The 25,818-nt window shown below is 41.0% G+C and overlaps 1 protein-coding gene across 3 annotated transcripts in view; it reads right to left on the bottom strand.

Annotated features, from left to right (window-relative positions):
* The window catches only part of pde5ab (phosphodiesterase 5A, cGMP-specific, b), an 84,864-nt gene that overhangs the window by 47,567 nt on the left and 11,479 nt on the right, over positions 1-25,818 (bottom strand). For 2 of the 3 annotated variants that reach the window (XM_018674318.1, XM_018674317.1), the window contains exons 1-3: positions 11,649-11,939; positions 7,823-8,360; positions 6,871-7,044 (exon numbers count right to left, since the gene is read on the bottom strand). In XM_018674318.1, the coding sequence (XP_018529834.1) occupies positions 6,871-7,044; positions 7,823-8,360; positions 11,649-11,746 (810 nt within the window). In that variant the 5' untranslated portion in view covers positions 11,747-11,939. Of the gene's footprint in view, positions 1-6,870; positions 7,045-7,822; positions 8,361-11,648; positions 11,940-25,818 lie in introns of those variants that run through there. The other variant, XM_018674320.2, reaches the window with a different exon arrangement.

Consider the following 25,818-nt stretch of genomic DNA (forward strand, 5'->3'; position numbering starts at 1 on the left):
CAATAGCTTTGTACTGTACACTACAGTGTCCTTTATTTACCTCACTGCTCACACACAGGCTTTTGTTAGTAGTACATTTCATCATAGTTTAGCAGGAAGCCTCCCTGTCCTGTTTGCCATCAATTTAAACTCAACACTTTAAACTGAGTGGACTAATCTCCAGACTCGTGAAGGAATGAGAGAATGTTCTTGATGGATGCACATCTGTAACCAAAGGTGTCACAACTAACTGTTGTGGCTAAGCCCCACTTACCTTACTGCACCTGCCAACTTTCCACTCTTCCATGGCACATATTCAGTTTACAATGACAACACCGGCATATTAACAACAGGGAATTTTTAAGCAACAGGTGCCAATTCGACGTGTGTCATCAGAGGCTGATGCATCGACATGTCAGGATACAGCACTGTTCTATTCCCCAGGGTCTTGAATTTCATCACATTCGCTGCCGGTATCGAGACATCCTCGCTGCTGTTCTACAGCTCAACATGACCCCCCACGTTCATGCCCGCACAGCAGGTCAGAGCTGTGTTTTGGATGATCTTTCTATAGTGAAATTCTCTAGGGAGAATTTTCAGCATTTGTCAGCCATCTGATGAAAATGTGAAGACCCTGCTCTTCATCAAGTCATAGAGAAATCTCCAACTTGATGAAGAGAAAGGTGCTTGCCTTCTATTTATTTTGCAAACAGGGGCATTGCCCATGTGGTGACCTGTGACCTGTAGGAGTTTTTGCAATTTTTAGCAACTTTCTTTTTGTGACATTGTGAGAGTGACTCTATGTTCATTTCCATGTCTGCACAATCAAACTAAAGACTAGTTATTAATGGCATAAGTCTTGAAGAAGTTTTCAGAGATTTAGTGAAAAGGCTCAGCAGCGTCTGCACTGCCTGTGTAAACTAAACTCCTCTGGAGGAAATGTTTTATATCTCCTTTATCAAAAGAATTTCAGCTGTTTCAGGTATTTCCTGGTTTGCTTCCCTTTAAAAGGACAAGAACTGATTGCAGGCTGTTGTTCAACTCCGCTCTAAAATTACTGGAAACACACAGACAAGTCCTCAAAAAGACAGATTAGATTATCAACAACTCCACAAATCATGTCCTTTAAACTGCTGCCATCAGGAATGTGTTTGAGTGCATGTAAAACAAGTTGAAGTAAGGTAAGTTTTAATCCACAAGCCATCAGACATAACAGCCACAGCAGAGGAAATGGTTTACCTTGTGTGGGCTGATAAATGCACTTTAACTTCAGCTTCTTAACATAGTATGTAGCTTTGTAGTGTTGGATATTGTTGACCAACTGTGGGCTTGCCACTGTAATGGCCTTTTTACACCAAGATGAGTGCATATATGCAGGTTTTTAAACACAGGTAAACTGAAACAGTGAAAACAGCAGGGAGAGCAGCGACTCTGTTACAGAGGTTACTTTTTTACATCATTTACTTCAGTATCTTCAAACTCAGTGCTGACTGAATGACGTTTGAGTGCTGCTTGAATGGAAACAGATGGAATTTGTGGTCACAGAGGTCATCGATGGAGGTGACAAGTCTTAATAGCTGTTGTTCATGGTGGGGCCCTGACTAGTCTGGAAAAGGGGCAAAAATCAGTGGGTTCACCTGGGCAGGTTTCTGTCCCTGCTGATCAGAGCTGGCAGAGCAAAATCAGGACCCAGGAATGAATGCCAACTGTACGCTTTCCCACTGAAGACAGAAGTCAGACGTCAGTGAGTGTTAGTGGGTTTTTGTCCAGTGTAAAAGGTGTTTCTTAGATTCTTGTGTATTGAATTGAACTGAACTGAACTGAGTAACGCAGATTAAGTTTTGGAGTCAGCCCAGAGGTCACTGCAGTGTTTTTTAATGAAATTCTGTAGTAAAATACTTTGGACAGAATTTCACCAATCCCCAATTTTCAGCCATCTGATGATAATCTGGAGATTGTGGTCTCTCTGGACTGTTATGTGTGAAGTTTTGGAGGTTCTGATGTGTTTTTAATGATATTCCTGTGGTAACACAGAGGTTTAGATTTCTAAGCAGTTACTTTTATCAGTGTAATAGTGGTTTTATGTGTTTTATCAGAAGGTAAAAGTTAAAGATTTGCTCTGTGAGTGTTTGAAGTTGGCTAATGATCCATAACAGGCTGCGATCATGTATCAGGACCAGTCAATTTAACATGATGGATCAGCTGATAACAGAACAGTCTATTTGCTGCTAATGTGTTTTTAGACAACAGAGAAAAACACTGGTTCACCCCTGTACTGTACCTCAACATGCACAGACATGACCAATATGTATTATAGGCATCACCTGGCACACACTCAGTGACACACCAATGTGTGTTGCCCTGTAGTCATTTAAACAAGAGTGGTAGACAACAAACACAACCTGGTCGTTATTTCAGGCCAGTTTACAGCATCGCTGTCAACAGACTTTTTATGGGTGTGATTCTTTTCTACACAGTTTTCAGAATCAAAACACGAACCATGGCCTGTTCCACCATGACTCACTCTGACACAAGCCACACAACATCCTTTCACTACACCAAACCTCGCTCCAGAGTGAGAAAGCTTTTTGCCCACAGAGTTTACACACACAATTTTTTTTTCAGACTCCAAGAAATATGTGGTGGGATCAAGTGAAATCCAAACAAAACTGAGTGATAGAGACGTCCTGCTGGATATTTGTTCCTCAAGATTGCATTTTGGATGCAGCACAGTGATGGTATTAATATAATAAGAACACCACCACCCCCACCCTCTCTGCAGTTTGGTTTTACCCCAGGCTGCTGAGAGACACTTTGTTAGTCCAGCCCACAAAGGGCTGTACTAATGTAAACGGGGGGGGGGTGTTTGTCACTGTGCTGCTGATCTCAATGTAATCCTGAGCAGACTAATGGCAAGTTAAAGATCCAATCAGAGAGCTGGGGAGTCCCTCAGATGACGCAGATGGACTTCCTGGAAGCAGTATCAGGTTCTACAATAGCACACAAACACACACACACACACACACACACACACACACACACACACACACACACGCATATATAAACTTGCACAAATACAACCAGCAGCATGACACCCTCAGATAATTGTGCATTAACTGAGTCAGTTAGTGTACAGCATGAGTAGACACACACGTAAACGTGCACATATATTGATTTACACCAACATAGTTTTTTGTGTCTGTGTGCAGTTCTGTTCTGTTCACACAAACACGTGCACAAAGAGAACTGTACACACACACACGCACACACAAGGTGAATCATGCACACACACCACAGAAACCAATGTGTCTCACCTGAAAACAAGAAATAAAATACACACACAAACACACACGTAGACACACACGTGCATCATTTATTTCATTACACATATTCATACGCTTACAGGAATTAATTACACGCACTTATGCAGACATGCCCGTGCACTCACACACTCAAAAACACACTTGAACCCTCAAGTGCACTCACTTATAAGGTGCACACACACACACACACACACACACACACACACACAAATGCACACACAAAGCAAGCTGGACACAGGTGGACCATCCCATCAGCCACTTTTGTTCTCTATTTGTCGCTCTCTCTCTCTCTCTCGCTCTCTCTCTCTCTCTCAGTCATCATCATCTCGCGGTTGGCAGGCAACCAGATGACAGAGCTATCAAAGGAGGAAGGTACACAGCAGGAAATCACACACACAAAATAAACGATGCCAGACACTGATGATGCTGGTTTGTGGTCCCTGAAGTATAAGAACACGGTTTCATAATCAGCCTGAAATCTTTTTTTATGGAAGGAGTGAAGCAGAAAGTCTAACCTCATCTTTTTCAAACAAAGGCTCTATTTTTGTGAAATGTGGCACGCTCAAGGATGCGTGTAGCTGGAGTACAGGAAATGCTAACTGATGTTTGGTGATTCTAAGGCTGGGGGTCATGTTGTTATACATACATACACTGGTGTCACACAATGTGATGTACCTTACATATAACATCACACACGTCCAACAGAGATTGTTACCAGGTCATAAAGCACAGTGTTATATGCAATCCACTGATCATTCACGCAAACAACAAGAAGCTAGCAGTACAAGTCCTGCTGGTTATTATTGTTATGACACTGACTTCAATTATATGCAGACTGTGTTCTCATATCTAGCTGGTGATTATAACCCAGCTTCAGTCTGACACATCATCACCTGACTGTGACTTCCTGATTTTCCTCTGCTTTTTGGTGAATTATAAAACCTCAGGAGAAGTCTTTTTTTTATCTATATCTTTTTAGATACATTTATATTTACAGGCGACGTGGTTTAGTGGTTAGCCACTGTTGCCTCACAGCAAGAAGGTTCTGGGTTGGAACCCTTGGTTCTTCCAGAGCTTTTCTGTGAGGAGTGTGCCTACATGGATTTCCTCCAGGTACTCCAGCATCCTCCTGCACTCCAGAGACATGCAGGTTCATTAGTGACTCTAAACTACCTGTATGTGTGACTCTGAGTGTGAAAGGCTGTTGTGTCTATATGTCAGCCCTGCAATAGACTGGCGATCTGTCCAGGGTGTACTCTGCCTCTCGCCCACTGTCAGCTGGGATGATCTATGTACATAGATTAGTTTTGGAGAAGGTACTATAAAATTCTACTCTGGTTGGAAGACTAAGTGTGATTTGGCTGCGAGTAATAATGAAAAAAGGTTTATATTTGCTGACAGAACAAGGAATTCATGTCCAGGTCAAATGCAAAGATTAAATGACCAAACAGATCTGTAGGTTTTGAAATGTGCTCTGTTGACGGGTCAGTTCACTGACCCTCCACTGTATTAGGTTAAAGGTAAAACCTGAAAAAATCAAATCAGAAGTCTACAGTGATGGATACCATTTTTCTTTTTCATTTGGACAAACCAACCCTTTAATACCTGCATCCCGTGAGGATACATATACCAACAGCTGACTCCTGATACTTCCTGACACCAGGCTTCCAACACGATGCTTTCATATTTACTGATTCTTCTCTTCACAGTCAAGTTCATGATCACTCAGAATGACTGCTAGCAATGTAGGAAAGAAAACAGATGTTTTTCTGCTGTTCAAAACAAAACATACTGTTTAAAGAGTGATGTAATTCCACTTGTTTCTAATAGAGCTTCACTGCTTCAACGAGACAGAATATTAAGAACAGGACACTTGATGAAAGAAAAAGTGGAACCGTAAAATTCCACTGTCCACAGTCTGGACACTCGGTTTGAAAGAGTACAGTCATAGATTTTAAACCTATAAATCTACAAGGATTTATAATATAAGTCTATATTTTTGGCAGTAGATAAAAACAGAACTTTCAGAATGAAATTCATCGCAGACAAAGATATTTTTGACAGTTTAGATGAGGTCACTGTTACATGCACAAACACACACACAGATAAACGAACACTGAAGTCAGACTGATATGACCACACACAAAACACATGCATTTAATCTTAGCTACATACTTGCTCCCTCTCCCTGTTCCTTGCTTTCTTTCTACCACTCTCTATCTGTTCCTCTCTCTCTTCCACCCACACACACACAATCATTACTCTCACATCTGCTTCTTTTTGAAGACGCTCATAACTCTTCCAGAGGAAGGTCGCGCTCAGTGTGCAGCCAGAAAGACACACATGCATAAACACTAACACACTAACATATTCTTACAGTAGGTGTATATATATTATCAGTTATTAGACGTAAGCAGGGAATATGGTTGCAAATCAAATTCTGGAGGCAGCTGCGGGGGTCAAAGGTCAGTAGCTGTGCTGAAATCCAATCTGCAGCTATAGATAAATGACATAAAAAAGCTTAAGGACAACTCACCTCTTCTTTATGTCCAGCTCATCGATATATTCAATATATAAGTATTTATAAGTCTTACATAGCATTATAAAATAATTAAGTTATATGTTATATATTGTTATTTGCTGGTGACATTATCTATATTGCTCTTTTCTAAAGCACTTAAAAATTTGCTTATACAATACATGTCTTAATACTATTTTAAAGGCATTTCCAACTTCAATTTTTCAATTCAATTCAATATAGCTCCAAATCATAACATACATCATTTCAAGGCCCTTAGTAAAGTTGACACCTCACAATATTGTAGAGAGAAACGTGATAGTTAAGTTCAGTTAAGTCCAGAACTACAGTCTGGATGTGGTTAGCCTAGCTCATCATATGGTTTGGAAGCATGGGGAACCTAGCTTTCTAGCTGGCCTGGCTCTGTGCGATGTGAAAAACAGACCTACCAGCATTGTTGTTCGCCAAAGAAATAGTTCCAGCATGTAACTCCCATTGTCAATTACTGAGCTGTGTTTTTAATTCTGGACAGAGCCACAATGGCTGTTTCCCTTTAAGTGAACAAGCGTATTTCAAAGTATTCCTTGGAAACATATTGTTGGTGACAGGTTAGTTTGATCATTGACTGAAGTGGAAGAGTAGTATTGTGTTGAAACCTGATCACTCCCAAGGTCAATACACTGAAACTGTCAGGGGTCAAAATGTCACCACAGACTGCAGCTACCAGTGAAAGATAATAATAAAGAGTGTGTGCGTGTGTGTGTGTGTGTGTGTGTGTGTGTGTGTGTGTAGTGAAGATGAACCCTCCAGAGGAGCACTTTGACCTACTTGCCCTTTTTGATCCCCCCCTCCTACCCCCTCAAGTCTGCTCTGTCAGCAGGAACCATTCAAATATACCCCAAAGCAAACACAAGCCTGTTTCCACTCTCTCACACACACATACGCACTTAAATGCACACACAGAACACCACCTCATTAGAGGCTTCACCAGCATCTACACTGGCCCTGGTAATGTCAAAGAAAGGAGACAAACCCACGTGGAACCCTCACCTCGTACGCGTTCTTGATGTTGAGTGGCTGGCCCGTTGCAGCTACATGTCCCACAATGCCCTTGTTCCACTCCAGCCGGATGCAGCTACTGGAGGATTCTTCCAACGTGGATCCCTCGGCCACGTCAAACAGCCGGCTGACCAAGAACTTTCTGTTGGAGCTGTCCTCACCCACCTGGGACACACACACACACACACATATAGAAGGATGTGGTCACACAGCTGGATTAAGAGGAGTAATATTCACACCAATAATTCAGCTATAACTAGAGGATTGTGTTTTTCCTTTATACAGACAGACAGGCTATGCTGCACTCACGGTTCAGTGTGAAGATGATGCTCAGAGCTTAGCCATTTATGTGCATTAAATTGGAACAGTGTAAAATGTTTGCAGAAGGTTTGATAAATCTGCATTAATCAATAATTCTATGTAAATAAATCAAATGATGACAATGTAATATGGAGGTTGTTGCTTATAACGATGACCCCATGTAGACTCCACCAAACTCTGCAGCTCTATGGGCCTTTTTAGCCCATAGCTGCCCACTATTTTGGTTTGAAATGCTTGTTTCCTGCAGAAGCAGGCAGCTGTTTTCAGATAAACCCACTGTCCTCCAGCAAAGGTGGTGACGAGCTGTAGTGGAGCATTTAGCAGGAGCTGGTGGAGTGAATATTAGCCTTTTTCATAGAAGACATTTTGAAATGTCAGAGTAGGAAATGCACAGGTCTAAATAATAAATGAATGATGGCTGAATTTGATTTAGCTGATTTATGCCGGCTCACTGTCATGACTTTACTGGGGCACTTGAATGGAATGGAGCAGTTGTTAATGTTATTAGCAATACCTCTACTTTTCCTGCTTTTTCTAAGTCAAAACATCTTCTTCCTCCTCTGGCTAATCACACTGCTCCAGAATTACAGTTTGACCCCCACCCCTTCCCCTGCATTCCTACCAGGAACAGTGAGTAGCGGTCTGCTGCGATCAGCTCGTTGATGTGGAGGAAGATCTTGTGGCAGAGTGCTGTCACATCCAGATGACTCGACACGTCCTTCACCAGCTCCAGCAGCCTGGCGCAGCGGTCTCCCCCGCTGCCGCTACCCGCCTCGCCACATCCACCTCCATTGCCTCCCCCACCTACGACACCACCCTCACCCATCACTGAACCCCGCAGAGGCACAGTTTCGCGGTCAGCGTCGCTCAGAAATGTGAGGGAGCCCTCAGAGTCTTTAACCACGATGGGTCTGAGCGGGCGGTCGAACTCCGATGCCGAGATTTTGCGAGTCGGGGTGCCGGGGGCCGGGCTGGGGACCGTGGCAGGGGAAGGGCAGCGGTTGTCCAGGAGGCTGAGGGTGGGTGGGAGGATGGTGGGGGCAGAGGGAGGTCCAGGGTCTGTGGAGGACTGGTGGGGCCGCTGCTGTGGAGGATTTTCTTTGGAGGCAGATGGCTGGATGGTGTGGACGCGTTCAGCGAACCAAGCATTCACCATCTCCCTGTCCACGTAGAGAAGAAACTGTATCAGAAGCTTTGACAAAAAGGATCTTGTAGCTGTACAGTGACAATTACAGACCTTACAGACCTACAGACCATTCCTAACAGACCTTATTATTGAAGACCTTTCATTGTTGCCTCAATCAATCAACACCTAAAACCCCACAAGAACACAAGTTCTCTTTTTTCCTGTACCCAAACAAAAACACACATCTATGAAAAACACTTTGCCTGGCTAATTTATGCTGCAATTAGCCCTGAAAAGGCCATGACAAGACAGAGAGAGGTGAATCACCTTCATGACAGTGAGGTGAAGTTCTGCGCTGAAACCCGATCAACTGGGTTATGAAATAACTACTATTTCCGTTCACTTTTCAGACCTTAACAAAGTGTATATATTAGTTTGTGACCCCCACATTTGATGTCAATGGTCCCAATTCCAGTTGGAAAAGTTAAAGATTTAAAATGAATCTTAATGAGAATGACAATCACACTGTGTGAGTTTGTCCATCCATGGACTCTCAACCCCAACTGATCCTGAACAAACTCAGTCCAACTTGGTCAAATCATTCCTGATACATTGGCCCAACAATCTCAATGTGTGACCTGCTCTTAATTTGGTGATAAAAGGATAATGTGATGATGTAATTTCCTGGACCACAAGGTGCAGAGGTGGGCTGTCGTGCCTGCTGGTCACAGCGACCACACTGACAAGGTGAATTTCCAGAGATTCTCTTGAATCAGTTGCTTTAAAGACATGATCATTCAGAGACACGGTCAGAAACACACAATCATTACAGAGAGATTGAACACATTGTTCCTAAAATGACTCTAAAAGACCCTAAAATGACTCTACAGTGAGAACTTGAGCCATTAGATTCAATACAATCAAGGTGCCATATCAGTAAATGACAGTATTTCATGCTATTCATGTGTGCAGGGAGCACACTAATGTGTACTAGATACAATGGCTAACCACCTCGGAATAATGCATGGACACTTATGTAAAGTTTGCAAACATTAGCAAATACTAGCTACCATAAGTCACTGCTCATACCAGACCTACTAAGGATGTAAGAGCAAAATCCCTGGGGAAGAGAGTATTTCATTGCTTACGAATGCAACTTTGCAACTCATTTGTGGGAGGAAGAATGTGTTTTTCATTCTGTTACATCGTCTCATTTTAAATTTAAAGCCAAAAATGTGCCAGGGAAGCAAAACTACTAGCTTGAGATCAGGACAGCTACACAGATAGAGGTTCATAGGAATTGGAAAATGGGCCCTGGTTGCTGGAGGTTAATATATCTGCCCATTCATCCACCATTTACTGCTCATGTCTCCTCCCTTTAATCCTCTCCAGTTGGAGAGACAGATTTCTCTTTTGCCTCTGAACGTTATTTGCATGTGAAAACATTTTACTAAACTAAAAGAGAGTGGTCTGCTACAAGCTAAAATGTAACTTTGTAAAAATGCAAATGCAAGTGGCTGCAGCTCTTACCAATGATAACAAGAAGACAGCAAATATGGGCACTAAACACGATGCAACTGCATTTCATCTCTGGAAAGAAATTTTTGTAGATAAAATACAGTGTAAGTAAGTGTGGGTAATAAAAGTGAATGCAGTCTATAAGTCTCTAATGTAAATGTGTGTGTGTGTGTGTGTGTGTGTGTGTGTGTGTTAGACAGGCTGTATGTTTGTGTGTGTGAACAGTAAACTGGATGTGATTATGGAGAAGCTCTCTAATCAGCCAACACATTGTCTAATCAACCCCTTCAACCCAGTCTCTCTCACACACACACACACACACACACACACATTTGAAAGCTTACTCTGCTCTACTTTTCAAAGCCTCTGAATGAAGATCATCTGACTCAGTCTGGTGTTTCCAGGGCCAGTCAAAGGGCTCTGTTCACCTGAGCGGAAGGCCAAAACCTGGAGAAGACGGTAAAAGGCGCTGACCATGAAATTAACAGTGGTTTCTTGGGCCGCGAGCCAGGCAAATAAAACTTTGAGAGCCACAGAGAATGGGCTGTTATCTGACTGCGGTGTGTCAGAGCCAGTCAGGTTGAGTCCTCGTTACTCCATCTCCCATTGAGCTGCCTGCCTCCCAACAGAGCCGACCCTAATGTATCCAGGGGAGGTGTGGCTGAATCAATACCTCTCTAAGAAATGCCTCTCAACCAGAACGGCAGAATGGCTGATGTGTGCAAACCTCTTGTGCCGAGCCAATCAACTCTTTTTTTTTTTTTTTTTTTTTTTTTTTTTTTTTTTTTTGCTTTGGTAATGCGGTCAAAAACAGCAGGAGAGGAAAAAGAATGTCCTCTGACAATACTTTTTATGGAAAATACTTCAAGATGGAGATGAGATTGAGATAGACTGTTCTGCCATTGCTGGATAAAAAGAAAACTAAGTGAAGTTGCTATGGTGGTTTAAGTGGATAAATGGATCTGAGGAGGTTTGTCACTAAAACAAACAGACCTTGAGTGTCCTGATGAAGTGCTGCCAGGCTGATGACATGCACAGATACGCCTGCTGTAAAAAAAAAAAAAAGCCTTATATAGCTGCTACTGCCCGAGAAAGATTTGGAATTTATGTTTGCTTAACAAATTTAACGGCTAATTTGCCCCTAGAAACGCTTTCTGAGGCCTAAAAGGAGGAGGCAGGAAAAAAAAGTAATTTCATTTATGGCACAGGCACCTATGTGGAAGGCTTGTATAATTATCACCAAGGACCTATTCAACAGAACACTGAGAATTAAACAGCAGTAAAAGTTAATGTTTAAAGGGCCCTGTGCTGCTCTCAGAGCTGTTACTGATTGTGCAAAGTGGCTGGTGAAATGAAGTAGAGCTGAGCTGCGAGGAACTGGCAGCCAGCGGACGGATGGTGTGAATCACCACAGCGCACAGCAGCAGTGCAGTGACATCCACTGCTCTGCAGGTAGATTACCTGAGTGGGGGGGGGGCTTTCTGGGTTATAATGGACCTCACAGACCCACAGTCACCTCCACCACTGAGGATGTTTACTGTCAGATATGATCAGTGCAGGGTTACAGACTTCCTGTATTTAATAGAGAGGTAAAGTGACACCTATAATGAAGACAGTCTAAACTAACAGAGGAAATTAAACTGTTTTGATTGGCTGCTGGGCTGCACACAAAAGCAGACTGAGGGCATTTCTCTGTAAACTACACTCACGTTCAGCGGGCTGCACATAAACAGAGTACTTCAGGTTTAACGTCCACACTGACGCCCCCACCCCCTCCCACCAAGACCACTCCGTCCGCCTTTACCTTGACGCCTTCCTGATAAAGTAGGAGTGGGTGAACTCCAAGTGGTCGTCCAGCCACGCTTCCATCCTCTCGCTTTCTGGGGAGCAGCAGTCCTCCATGGCGCAAAGGCGACAACAGTCTCCCACTGTGAGCTCCGGTTACCGTCTACATGTATACGCGGAGAACCCCCGGTACCGAATGATGTGTACGGAGCAAGAGAGAGAGAGAGAGAGGCTCAGAGAGAGAGAGAGAGAGAGAGCTGCTCGCGGGTCGGTCGGTCGGTGCGCGCGGATCATAAAGCGGTGACTGTGCGCTTCCTCTTTGGTGAAGCGACTGTTGGAGGATTACGGGGGGGAGAGAGAGGGAGAGAGAGAGAGAGAGAGAGATTTACCCCCTCTCTCACACTCTCTCTGTTACAGGACGCCACCAATATACACAATAAAACACACACATACAGCATGTTCCTAATGTACTGAGGTTAGTCATGAAATATTATACATTATAGGACACAGTATTGAAACTAAAGCAAAAATATAGTGCGGTCCTCATGGGAATATAGGCTGCTGACGATATAGGAAAAATAAAACGCGTCAATCAGCAGTAGTTTGAAGGTTTTTTTTTTTCCAAATTAAATGAGCTTTATTGGTATGATATGTAAATAGATTTCTGTCACCAAATTATAGAAGTGATTTATTACAGCAGTGGTGTTTAAAATTCATGAGTGATTTTACACATTAAAGTGTGTTGTGTGTTGTGTAGTACCAACTGCATGTCTGAAAAAGTGGGCCTAGTATAAAGCTTTAGTGTCTATAGAAGGGGCTGGTGAATTTCCTCAAGTGATGTCAGTTGGGTCAGTGTTGGTTGGGTCTGAAGACTACGAGTTTGAAAAGTGAAAAAATCTGGAGCTGTGGAGTGAAAATTAAGTGAGCTCACCTGAGCTCTGTAGTCCACTTCTAATCTCTGCCTGAGACAAGAGGCTGAATTAGCAGCTACTAGTATAACACAACCAAACTAAACTGTCAAAGGTCAAGTTGCTCTGTGGTACCAGATTTTGACAATAAAACAAGACAATATCTCTGGTTCTGCTGCTGCCTCAGTTTGGATCCTTTAAAAAAAACAGTTTCACCATCTTGAGCCTGTCAATAATAGTGCAGCACATAAAGTGATGGAGTAATCTTTTAAGTAATTACAGTTCGAATATGGGACATGACCTAAGTTCTGTGCGTCTTCGTCAATCTTCCTGGTGGCATGAGCAGACTGTATTTGACCCGGTACCGATAATAAAGTGCCTTCATGAAGAGTTGATCGACTACAGAATATCTGTGCCTATTTTTCTCTACACGTCCTCTCAAAGAAAAATACCTTACAACCATTCATCCTTTAATCTGTCGCCCGTGAATCCTGTTAGAAAATCATACTATCAATGGTCAAACTTGGACCAGCAGAGGCCAAGATATTCTTACATTTAGTTTGGGTCAAGCTCCAAACGTGCTTGATCCTACATTTCCCATAATACAATTCAGTAGAATGTCTTTGTCAGATCATCCCTGCTTACCTTTCCTTCAAATTCCATGTCCCCAGGTTGTAACTCAGATTATCTGTTAAAACATTATTTTGTCCAACCCACAGTAAGATAACCCTGATGATATCATTACATGACTTCATTTTTTCAGACTTAACAAAGCTCCTGAAGATTCACTGTTACATTATGCAACTGTTTTCACAGGCTGAGTAGTACTGCTCATGCATAAGTTGATTTTCATGTTTAAAACTGGTGGAGTACCCCTTTAAAGTAAATATCATGTATTCATTCTGTACAAATATTCATTCATGTCAGAATCTCCATCTGTTAGATACAGTACATCACTCATAAATGAGGCATTCAAGACACTCAGATGTGATGTAGGTTGACAGGTGATCATCTGTCTGTCTCATAGCTCCTTTCTCCCTTTGAAATGAATGAAATCATTTCAGATAAGTCTCTGAAACTACCCTAAAGCAGCCTATATAAGGTCTCCATGAAATAACCATTAATAGTCTCTGGGGAAATGTTCTGAGAAGGTTAGGAGGATGTTCCCATATGGTTAAAAGGCAACATTCCCACATTCCCCAGGGAATGTGGGAAGGGTTTGTTTTGGTCAATGATATACAGTAGTTCTTAGAACAGTTCTTTTGATAGAATGCTGCATTACAGGAACCTTAAATAATCTTCTGCTGAGAATTTCAGATAAATCTTAGTTCCCTGACAATGTTTACATAACCATGAATTAGGGTTATGTAGAGAGCTTCTGAGAATGTTCCAATGATTAATGAAACATGTCGAACATTTCTGGAACAATCTGAATCTTTGACCAAAGGCCCAAACCTTTACCCAACAAATTCGTCAAAACCCAACCTGAAACTCTGTCCTTTGTCCAGACCTACTGGAGCAGGTAGAGGAACTAGAGCTAAGGTAACTGCAACTATTCATTGAAGGTTAACGAAGACTATAGCAACTGGACCTAACAGATCCTGACAGTATCAAGTTTATAGTTTTTTCAGAAATAAAATTCACAAATAAGATACAACAAAGTCTCTAAGAAAATACTGAAGGATGTAATGCAAATAACCTATATACCATTAAAATAGGTATATACAGTGAATAACCAGACCAATCCTAAAGTATGATAAACTCACTGAACAACACAGAGCTTGTGTAAACTAATTTTTCTTTCTTTTACACCATGATGCGTATTTATCATCCTCAGGGAATAACCAGTAACCAAAGTTTTTCATTTATTTCTGTTTAGATATTTGGTTTATACAATGCTGATTTATAGCAGCTGCAAAGGAGACCTTTTAGCCTTAGCATCTGTAGTAATGACTTCCCCAGAAAGATGCAGATGGCTTCTCACACTCCAATAAGTTGTAGACACAAACAAGACAAATATTGACTGTGAGAAATGGGTCAGAATGCTGGATCTGAGACTTTTTTTTTTTACACAGTCATGTATTTGGAAATACACTAAATACTTCTTAGACACCAACACATTTCATAGTTTCTAAATATTAGCACAAATTATCATCTCTATCAGTTTCCAACAGCTGAAATTTAAAGGTGAAATAAATGGAGGAAATTGAAGGAATTCCTTTGCGAATCCAACTCAACTCATTCATTTATTCATCTCTTCTGACCTCAGCCTGTATACTGTAATTAAGTTACTAATTCCAAATAAACAATTCACAATAAACCCTAGCAGTAATTAACTTTTCAATTATGTGTGAATCACATAGCTGGAGGAGCTCAGGGTTTTATTGATGAAGTCTAATGGCTTTCAGCCTCTGTGTCTGTGCTCACTCTGCTGGTCTCCAGTGTCCTCCCAGCTGGACTCTTGGCCCCACCAGTGGTGTTACCTTACCAGCAGATGGTGGCCGGTCGTCCCCGGAGGTAAACCACCAGCAACATCCCAACCCCCACCGAGCCTTCCATCACTCCCACAGCACAGACAACCAATCAGAGACAACGGAGCCCCTATAGCCAGACTAATGACAAGATTGAGAAGGGGGACACATAAACCAATGCATCTCTCATGGTATGGTCTGTGCGCTGTCTCCCTGTGGTGCTTCGTTTTTCTTCACAATGCATTTCAGCTTTACATTGTATGTCCTGTATTCTTCTGGTATTTTATGTCCTCTGTTTGTTGCTGACTGTAGCTTTTAAATTGCGCACATTCTCTAAATAAGACTTCAGACATTGACTTCTTGTCATTTTTTTCCACTGTATTCTACTCTTCCTGTATGCGTTCTGCCTACCACTAAATGCACAAAAGGAAGCAGAGAACATGTCCAACACAGCCGCACACAGCAGCTAAATGCTAATATCATAATATAAACATCCTCTAAATGAGAATGTTAACATGATGTTTCGGGACGTTTATCATGCTCACCATCTTAGTTTGGTATGGCATGCTAACATCTGTGAAACAGCAATAAACAAAGTACAACAGAGGACATCTTCTGGAGACCATGAATGTCTATATCAAACCTTTTACAAATTCATTTTTAATACAATGTGGTTTACACTTTTCTGACAATGTAAACTAAAAATCTATTCAAATATAGCACACATACACATTCACAAAAAATGTCATATTTGTACCTCATAATGAAAGTGATTTTCCTATGAGAGTATTTTGATTAACAAATTACTTTTCAGTGGTTAGAGCAACATGCAACTATTTTACTTTCAAATAACAGTTTCAGAACTATTTTGATGGCACACTGACTTGTAATAGAGTGAATGGTGAATCTGTTCGCACTCTGAATGCCTGCTCTTGCTCTATGTAACTTCAGTGAGCAGGTACAATCTCCTGCTGACTAAGTGATAGTCAGCAGCTTAAACTGCTGGTATCAGACCCAGCAAGTTTACAGTAGTAGATCAATTTAAAAGACTTAGACACTCAGGCATTTAACACCAGCGTTCATCTCTGATATCCAGCCAGGAAACTTTTAAAATATCAAGAATTTTGGTGTGTTTGTTACAACAGCAGTACTTCTGAGTCCAGAAGCCAGGGATCATGAGGAATATACACTGTTCAGCCATATTTCAGTTCATTGAGTGGGACTACGCAGTCTGAGCTCCCATCCAGAGACTGATGGGCTTTGTTTTCAATTAATTACCACTCGTGGCTGCAGGAGGGCGCTGTTTCTCAGTACAAGTTACATTGTGTTGCTTTTGCGATCAACTTGGAATTATACATAGATCAACAGATTGATTGCAATCGATGGGTTGGTAACTGATGTTAGAATAAGTGAAAAATGTGACCTGTTTGCTGCTGTTAGAGAAAAGAAATCAGAGCATCACCAAAATCATTCATCATCATTCAGTGTTGGACTGACATTGATCTGCATCAGTTTCCAGTGATCTACAGATTATTAGTTTAAACTAATGTTCTGTAAATTCTGAATTCACATGAGACTTCATATCAGCTTTACAATGTGAGACAAAAAATAAGAAGCTAAGGTCACTTCAGGTGTTTGCACTCCCCATTGCCCTCATGTAACACACACACACAAACCCACTCAAAGTTAAGTCCCTCAGGCTCTTTGACTCTTGAAGTTCTGTTTAATGTGGTTCAGAGCTGAGCTGGTCACAACTTGTCTGTACCACTCACATTATCCCTCTGTAACTGTGCACCTTCATCTCTGTCTAACAATGACCACAAGGGAAAAATACATCTGCACTATTGTCATTGTAGACATGTAAAAGTGGTGAAGGTACAAGACAGGACTTGCAGCAGACACTGTGACTGCAGACACTGCACAAAAAGCACAATGCAGCATCTAAAAAGAACATCCTCTGAAATGTTTCTCTCTCATACACACACACACACACACTCTCTACTCTTCCCTTCTCTGTGTTCATCCCCTGTGGTCAGATCAGAGCTGACATAATTGAAAGGCTTTTTCTGACAGACCGGTCAGACTGACTGGTCAGAGCGTGTTTTTATGGTGTGTGTGCGTGTGAGAGAGAGAGAGAGCGAGAGAGTGCAGTGGGAAGAAGTGGCGTTTAGATGTATTTTTTACAATAGACTTTAAGGGTATGTGAAAGCAACAATTATTTTGGGGATTTAAAACTCAAGTTCTTTTATGCCAAAGAAAGACATATTACGTCGTTAGACACTATGGGCTCAGTCACACCAGAATTTAAGACAGCAAAATTTCATCTTAATGAAACCAATATGATAAGTGGATTTGCTCATGGAGAGCTGTGTGGTGCTTTCTCGTGCAGTTCAACTTTGGTGAACCAAAGAATCCAAATTAAACAGCTGAATTCACCAGTCATAACTGCCCTTCACAATGACATACACGTTTTCTGATGCGCTGCCACCTTTTAGCAGGACGACCAATCACTGTTGCAAAGATAAAACTGTTTTCTCATCTGATACTGCTATTGCTAAGGTATAGTTAGGTTTAGGCACAAAAACGACGTAGGGTTATGGAAAGAATGCAGTTTGGATTAAAATAAGTACTTGGGTTATGGAATGATTAAGGTCACAGTTAAAAGAAACACAAGAATTCATGTCATTAGCCAACTGTAAAGCGCTTTGACAGAGCCATCTCTGAGGGAATGGAAATGCAACGAAAGCAAAACCAGTGCAGCCTTCCTTTTTATATCAATTTCACCAAAAACAAAACCAGCCACAACCAGCAGCAGACTCTGAACTATCTACCAGGAGTTAATGTATCATCAAGCTTCCAGCAGCACCTGTTTCACAGAATCCTGAAAATTTAGGTGTGACGGGGCACTAAAAAACTCACAGAGGGCCTGGTCTATAAACTTTTAAAACATAATGTGTTTAGAACGCTTCAATAAAGATAAAGTCAGTTCAGCCTAATGGCTTTGTTTGTCAGTTGGTTCCTTCATCTGATCATTTGTTTGGTCCAGAAAAGTACATATCTGGCCGGATTACAGATATTCATAATCTACAGAGGATGCTTTCTAACCCCATCAACCTCTGGTCCCACTGCTGGGTCAAAATTCCACCTTGACCAACACTTTAGTGACTCTGACAAGTTATTTTTTCATAGTAATTGCTGGATTTCCACAGTGTTTGCTGTGGCTATTCATGGTCCTCACAGGAAACATCTATAAAGTTTTTGGTTTCCACTAGCACCACCATTTCAACAAAAGAAATAACAAAAGCTCAGTGACCGATAAACTTGCCATATTCATGCTCCTCAGATGATGAACCACATACATTTTATACACTGTATGAGCCTTACTCTCATGCAGTTTTCTAGCTTAAATCTTATCCTTGCACAGAAGACAGTTGGGGACAGATCGCCTTAAACATATGCAGAGTGCAATACTAGCCCCATTCTTAACATAATATGTACATTTATATTTTCTACTGCTAGTGCTCTAACTAGCAAGTCTTTAGAATTTCAGTCTTCTTTATTTGAGGGATAATTTCAGTTTATTACAAATAATATTTTCTACATGGTTTATGATCAGACAGGTTGTAAACAGGTGCACTCACTTTGGGATTTAACTAAAAATAAAGTGGTTAAGATAAATCCAGATAAATCCCAAAGCAAGTGCACCTGAAGTAATCCCTCATTAGATAGGAAAACTGCACGCATACAACAACGTGTACTATGACAAGTATGATAGGTTGAAAGCTGGTGCAGGTCTGTAAACTGTGATGTTTGCAGCAGACAGTTTGATGGCGGCTGAAGCTGTCTCTCCCTCATCAAACAACACATAGTGAAACTTCAGCGGGATGACCCAAGTATGGAGGTCACTGTTGTAAACAAATAATGTATGAAGTGAACCAAAATCACACAGATCAGAAAAGGAAATAGTCACAAATTTCTACACATACACGCACACACACACACACACACACACACACACACACACACACACACACACACAGAGTCTTCTGGTCTCATGTATATAGACCAGAAAACTCTATCATAGGAGCATCCACATAGACTGTATATGGGCTCACATATTATTCAAATCACAAAGTACTGTATCGAATGCAAATACACACATATCACACACATTCATGCATTATGTAACATAATAATGTGCCTAAGGTACTGTATCAAATGCAAACAGGCATGCACACACATATGAACCAGGAACACACCAACACTCGCTCTCTCTGTCTCTCTCTCACGCACACACACGCAGTAAGCAGAAATAAAGGGTGGGCATATTTCTGCTCATTCTTCGCTGTGTGTCAGTGGACTTTGCCCTCAGGCCTTTCCGTCTGGAGCCGCTCAGTAAACAAGTCTGAAACACGAAGGAAAGGAAATAAAAACCTGACTGGGGCCATCAGCCATACCTGAACAAGACTCAGCTCACACATCAGCTCATGGTGATGGGATCAGTGTTGTCAAAGGAAACCCTTACAAATGTTTAAGCTCACCCTGATAAAAATCTGCCACCTTTTGCTGATGAAACCAAAACTAGCACTTTAAGTCTGCGCACGCTGTTCCTTCACTTTTGGATTCTACAGTGAAATACTCTGCAGCACAAGTTACAGTATAGGTTGGTTCTGCCAGAAGCATTATGCCTAGAAAAATATTCAGTCAAGGAGATAAAAGCCTTCTTTTCAGCATCACCTCAGATCCTGAAAACAGGGCTGTTTGTGAGCAGAGCTATGTTTAATGGCTTCCCTTCATCCAGCAAATGTTTGAGAAAACACAGACGTGTGTCTGCACAGTGTCAGCACAGAGCGGGGACAACAGGAATAAATCTCACAAGAGGAGAGCGAGAGCGACAGAGAGCTGTTTCCCTTCCAGCTCAAATGGAAGAGTGTTTTCTATGAAATCACTGGAATGCCTTTGACTGAATACAAGCAAAGACAGTGGCTGGAAAAAAAAAAAAAAAGACATTATCTGTCCCTAAGCCTTCGGTCTGTGTGAAAGTACCACTGAACTGTTTGCACCAATCACTGACTTTACTTACTGTCCCAGCAAACAACACCCTCTTGGTGTGATGTATTCACACACAGCAGCCTGGGAGAGTCTGAATTCAGAAGATGCTCAAAAAAAACAAACAAAAAAAATCCTTGACAAAACTGCAATTTCCTGAGCAGCTGAAAGAAGACGAGAAGAAATACATCTATTTATGGAGAAATATAAATCATTTTCCCGCTGTGACTCTGCTTTGGCAGTTTTGTAGTTTGACAGTGCGGAGCAAAAAGAGATGGAAATCATAATGGCATAGATACGGGGTGACCCTCATTTTTAAAGCAGTTTCAATTTAAAAGATTGTTCTTTCTGAGATGTTCCAGCTGCTTTATGTGTGCAAATAAATTCAGAAATGACTTTATGGTAGTGGAAATGTTAATCTGTGCAACAGTTTAAATGAGAAAAATAAATTGGGTTGAAGAAATTTGGACTCCTGTTGGCTTAGATGTTTGGCTCTTGTATAATGTCCTACACCAGCTTTTGTCTAGTGCATGCTGGGATAGGCTGTGGCTCTCGACAGACCAACACATTCTGCAATGCCAGAGTGATGCTGCTTTGGACTGGGTGTAAAAAAAAAATGCCATGTTTAGCCATTAAATCCACACTAACTAGTCGAAATATGGTCAGTGTTAGTGTTCTGACAAAAAGTGCTATCTTGCTAAAAATGTTCACATCAGTCGATATCGATAATTATTGCGATAAATATCAAATCATTATTTGTTTAAGTCTAAAGGCTTTGCTCTTGAGTAAATGTTGAAGAAACCAGAAGGTTAATTGTGGTTTTAAACTTTTCTTTATGGTCAGAACATGACAAACACTTGACAAACTGTGGAACATTTCATAGGTCTGAGGTGGAAAAATGATCAAATCTAACCTAACTCATCTAACCTATCCCACAATGCACACCTGTGACGTGACTGGCAGTTTGTGACTCATTTCTGTTTATCTAAGCATGGAAATTAATTATATCGAACACTGGTCGACCATTTGTTATATTTCCATTGATCATCATTATTTTGCGATAATTATTATTATTGTTTTACAGCTCAGTCCTATATGGTATAAATGTCCACATACATTATTTTACATATATCCATCCATCCATTATCTATACTGCTTGGTATAGGAGCCTATCCCAGCTGTCATTGGGTGAGAGGCGGGGTACACCCTGGACAGATCGCCAGTCCATCACAGGAGCAACACATACAGACAAACAACCACACCAATAGGCAATTTAGAGTCATCAGTTATCAGAGTCTGGGTGAACCAGGGTGAACCCTTTTGCTGTGAGGCCACAGTGCCAACCACTGCACCACTGCGCCGCCCTTATTCTACATATATTCTATCTTGGCCACAAAATGTCAAACTTTGCTCAACCAGACACAAAGTGAACAACATCTTAGCTCTGAACTTTGCATCCTCGTCTCAGTCAGCAGTGTTTTTGACTGATGCTGTAATTGATTGCCTCTCCACCCCCACAGAGGATAAACAGTGCATGATGACAGGCACCCGGCTGAAACATTATCATCCATTTGCATGGCCTCTTAGCTTCCTGATGAGTGTTATACAAATGAGCTCAGAGTCAGAGTTGTTTTGATGAGAAGAGATTTGCTATCTCAGCTGTATCGGCCCTGTTCATACTGTAAGATTGACATGTGTCTCAGCAGTAGAATGTGTTACAGGAGATAAATCTACACTTCCTTGGGGGATGTCAGGAGCCAGCTGAGAAGTGAGCATTTAGCTAAGTAATTGTCAGACTTATCCAAATGATGGACACCTTTCTTGTAAGCATCATCTTGCATACAGACTCATTTCAAACTTTTTGACGGCACAAAGAAAAGCGAGACCATGTGAGGAAAACCCACAGCCAACATTGTTTAAGAAACAGCACGTTGCCAATGTCCTTGCTGGAAAATCACACAAGGCAATGAAAAAAAAAAAAGAAAGAATAAATTCAGTGCTCCAGCTGGAAAGAAAGTTTGCGTCACCTTGAAAACTTTAAATGGTAGATGTGAGATCCCAGCTCAAGGAACATACAGCACTTTTCATTATTATGAAATCAGGTGAAAGGGTCAGTGTGCTCATGGAATGAAAGAGAGAGCAAACATTTTGGTCGGTTTGGGTGGAATGTTAGAGAGGTCAGCATCGTTGAGGTAGCTGGATTTGACTTTTCTGACCAGCACTTTCTCTTGTCAACTTGCAATATTCAGTTTTTGAAACCTTCTGGCCTCATACCTTTATACTTTCAATGCTAAACTGGCTGGAACCAACAAAAGGTAACCAGGAGAAAAGTGTCATTTGACAATATATTCCTGATATATTGCTGATATATTCCTTTTGGACTCCAGGATTTTAAGACAGCTTGAACCACAAATTATACATATCTGAGTTTAAACCACAGATATGTGGCACAACAATGCCCTCATTCCTGCTACTTGACTGCCAGAGGACTTAGCTTTTTCATGAGAATGCTTTCCCGTTCATCTATCTCTCATGAAAGATGCTTGTCCTGATCTCAATTACTCCAGATTTATGGCTGTTTCCATAGTCATAATGGTTCCCATAACTCAGCAAAGAGAGCCTTACAGTAGATGTCCTCATCTGGAACACATCTATCAGTTTGCACAGTAATGCATATAGATTTCCCCTTCTATTTTGCTGCATTGTTTGCCAGAGACCTCATTCTGAACTTTGTATTTTGTTAGGTAATCGCCCAGAGGAGCTGTCACACCAATTCCTGTCCTAATTTGCCAGGAAGATTGTTGTATGATGGTTTATTTTCTGAAGATAATGTCAGCAGTGCAGAGAAAAAAAGAGGGGCCGAACCAAGATCCAGGATTTATCATGGCAGCTGTAGTTGTTAGAGCGAGGATTTACTGTACGTGTAACACAAAGAGCTTCAGTATAGTATGGCTATAGTCCTTATAAATGTATACAGACACACAATGAGACACCAAAATACAGCTAAAACAACATTCAGGATTGTGAAGTAAATTGTCAGGCAAGTGATAACCTTGAAAACCTTTGGTGGTAAGTGGAACTGGACTTATTGTATAGCACAATACCAGGATTTCAAGCTCTAATGCTGTTGAACCTTTCGTCAACTTTTGTTTCTTTGCACTGTTAGCATCAGTGTATCAGCAAGGGAAAGAACTTAGCAAGTCATATTGTAATAGCAAGTAGTCACCTCCTGTCTCTTTAACGTGTGATACATTTATTCAATATCATATATTTTTTGCTATGTTTAATTTTCAGGTTGTAGCTACGGGCTGTGAACATGACTTGGATACCACTCAATTTTGTTACTTGAAAATGTTACTAAACTTAACTCAGTATTGGATTTGACAGGTTTGGATTCCATTAGTAGTTTCAATACTGGACTTGATTTTGATAAATGCTATTGAACCCCAACACTATTGATAGCATTTTTGGCACTATGAACAGTATGGACAGCAGCTTTTTTATTAGATTTTTTTTTTGGTTTCTTTTTCTTTATTGTGTGTAGATCTGTATGTGATTATCCCCTAAACCATTCTAATTACAATACACAAGTTTAGTAAGTGACAATTGGGAAAATTTGTCATATTCCACAGAAACGTGTGCAGTCTATTTATCCCTCTAATTTTCCTCATCTGTCAGTGTCATTCTTAACAACACCAGCTGGATGTCACCAGAATAAGAACATTTCAAATCCACCACATAGTGCCTTTTTGACAATTATATAGTATAAGTGTGGCATTTCCTGTGGAGGACAGAATTTTTCCAAAGAGAGACTCTTCAAAAGTATTAAGGACAACTATATGCAACACAGAAGATTTCATCAGTTAGTCATACACCAAATCTCAATCGAAGTTCTTTCAAGTGGTTACCATGGCACAGTGGAGTGTTATAACAGGTCAGGAGTGCTGCAAGATTTGGTAATTTTTGCTTTTTGTTGTTCACATCATTCTATAATCAAACAGGTCTTTAGCTAGGCTAGTGGCTCAGTGAGGATGTATGCAGGTATAGCGATGCTTTGAGGTAAATGCTAACATTAACATGCTAACATGTGCACAAAGACAGTGGTAATGTGATGATGATAAGCAGATATAATCCTTGTCATGTTTGCCATCTTAGTGTAGCATAGCATATTTAGTATGCTAAAGTTTGCTAATTAATACAAAGCACTGCAGCTGATGGGAATGTCATTACTTGTAGGTATTTGGCCATAAAACAAAGTACTGAAGAATTAAAATTCTGAAGCCAAAAACATAAACCTCATCACGGCAAAAGGAAAAGTCAGTAGGACTCTTCCTCTGACCATGAGAGCTTAAGGCCAAACTATCCAGAAGTTTCTGTCTGGAGCAAAATGGTGGACAAACCAACTGACAGACCAACACACCATCCTTAGAGCCACTGAGGCTACCTGGGATTTCCACAAAACAATGTCAACTTAATGCTCTGTTATTCTGGAGCTTTTGATCGTCTCAAACAGTCTTCACCAGCAGATGATGTTTTCTCAGTCATCATGGAAGAAACTTACACCCTGTGTGTGAGTTTAAAAATTCCCAACTTTTGCTCTCTACAGTAATTGGACAGACAGTGCTAGAATTTGCCAGTTGTGTCCAGGTGCACAGCAAGTAAAAGTAGAAACCATCAGAACAGGCTGTGGAAAGATTTGTCACAGCAAACTGACCTAAAAGAAATGCTGAATCATCTTAGTCCTCACCACAGTCTGAGACCAAACCTGAGTCACCAGAAAAACTCAAAACTCAAACAGAGCGGTGAAAGCTACTTGGCCTATGGCTTCTTGTGGATAGAGATGCTGTCCCACATCAGAATTAATCACCTGTAGGAAAAAGGCAGATATCTCCAGACAAAACACCTGTGTGTGTGTGTGTGTGTTTCTGGGCCCAAACAAAAAGTTCCATAATTGAAAAAGTGACGATTAGTGACTAGCAAAACAAAGACATATTTTATTTTTATATTAAATTCTAAATAATAACTGTAAAAAGAGATTTTTTTTGTGTCATACTTCCACCTCTACCTGTCTATTTCAGGTGTGTTTGTTTATATGAGTGTGTCTGTGTGTGCATGTATATGGAAAAATCACCCTGTGGAAACACTGTGGGGGAAATCAGCTATGAGTGGAAACACACTCATTAAAGCTGTTTGTGTAGGTGTGCGAGTGTGTTGTGTGATGCCCCAGGGTTGTGCTCAGATGGTGTTTGGTTACTAACCTACACACACATACATATGCTGCACACACACTGTGTCCCATGATGCACTTGTGTCCACACAGGCCTGATCAGTACAAACAGCTCATCCACATGTTCCCTGGTCAATAATTACAGTACAGGAGTCACACTGAAGAAGAGAAACACTGTCAGACGTCAGAGGAGACACTGTGACTACAGAACTATAGTTCTGACAGAAAAAATCTTTTAAATCCACAATGTATGGAAGCTGACAATTGCTAACTTTGACACCTCCCAGTCAGAGAATCTTTTCTCTTCTCCTTCTTCTTCTTCTTTTTTTTAAAAACAAAACATTAGAATAATTTAAAACACGCTGTACTGTACAATGTATAAGATTTCATACATAGTGGCTTTAAATGATTGGTGTAGGTCCAAAATCTTCAGTTCACATATAGGTAATAGGTATGGATAGCTACTGACATAGAGGACCAGTCCCCCTGATCTGCAGGACTCTGGACTCACTGTTGCATCTTTAGAGCATCTTA

The sequence above is a fragment of the Lates calcarifer genome, linkage group LG14, assembly GCF_001640805.2.
Source record: "Lates calcarifer isolate ASB-BC8 linkage group LG14, TLL_Latcal_v3, whole genome shotgun sequence".
Lineage (NCBI taxonomy): Eukaryota > Metazoa > Chordata > Actinopteri > Centropomidae > Lates > Lates calcarifer.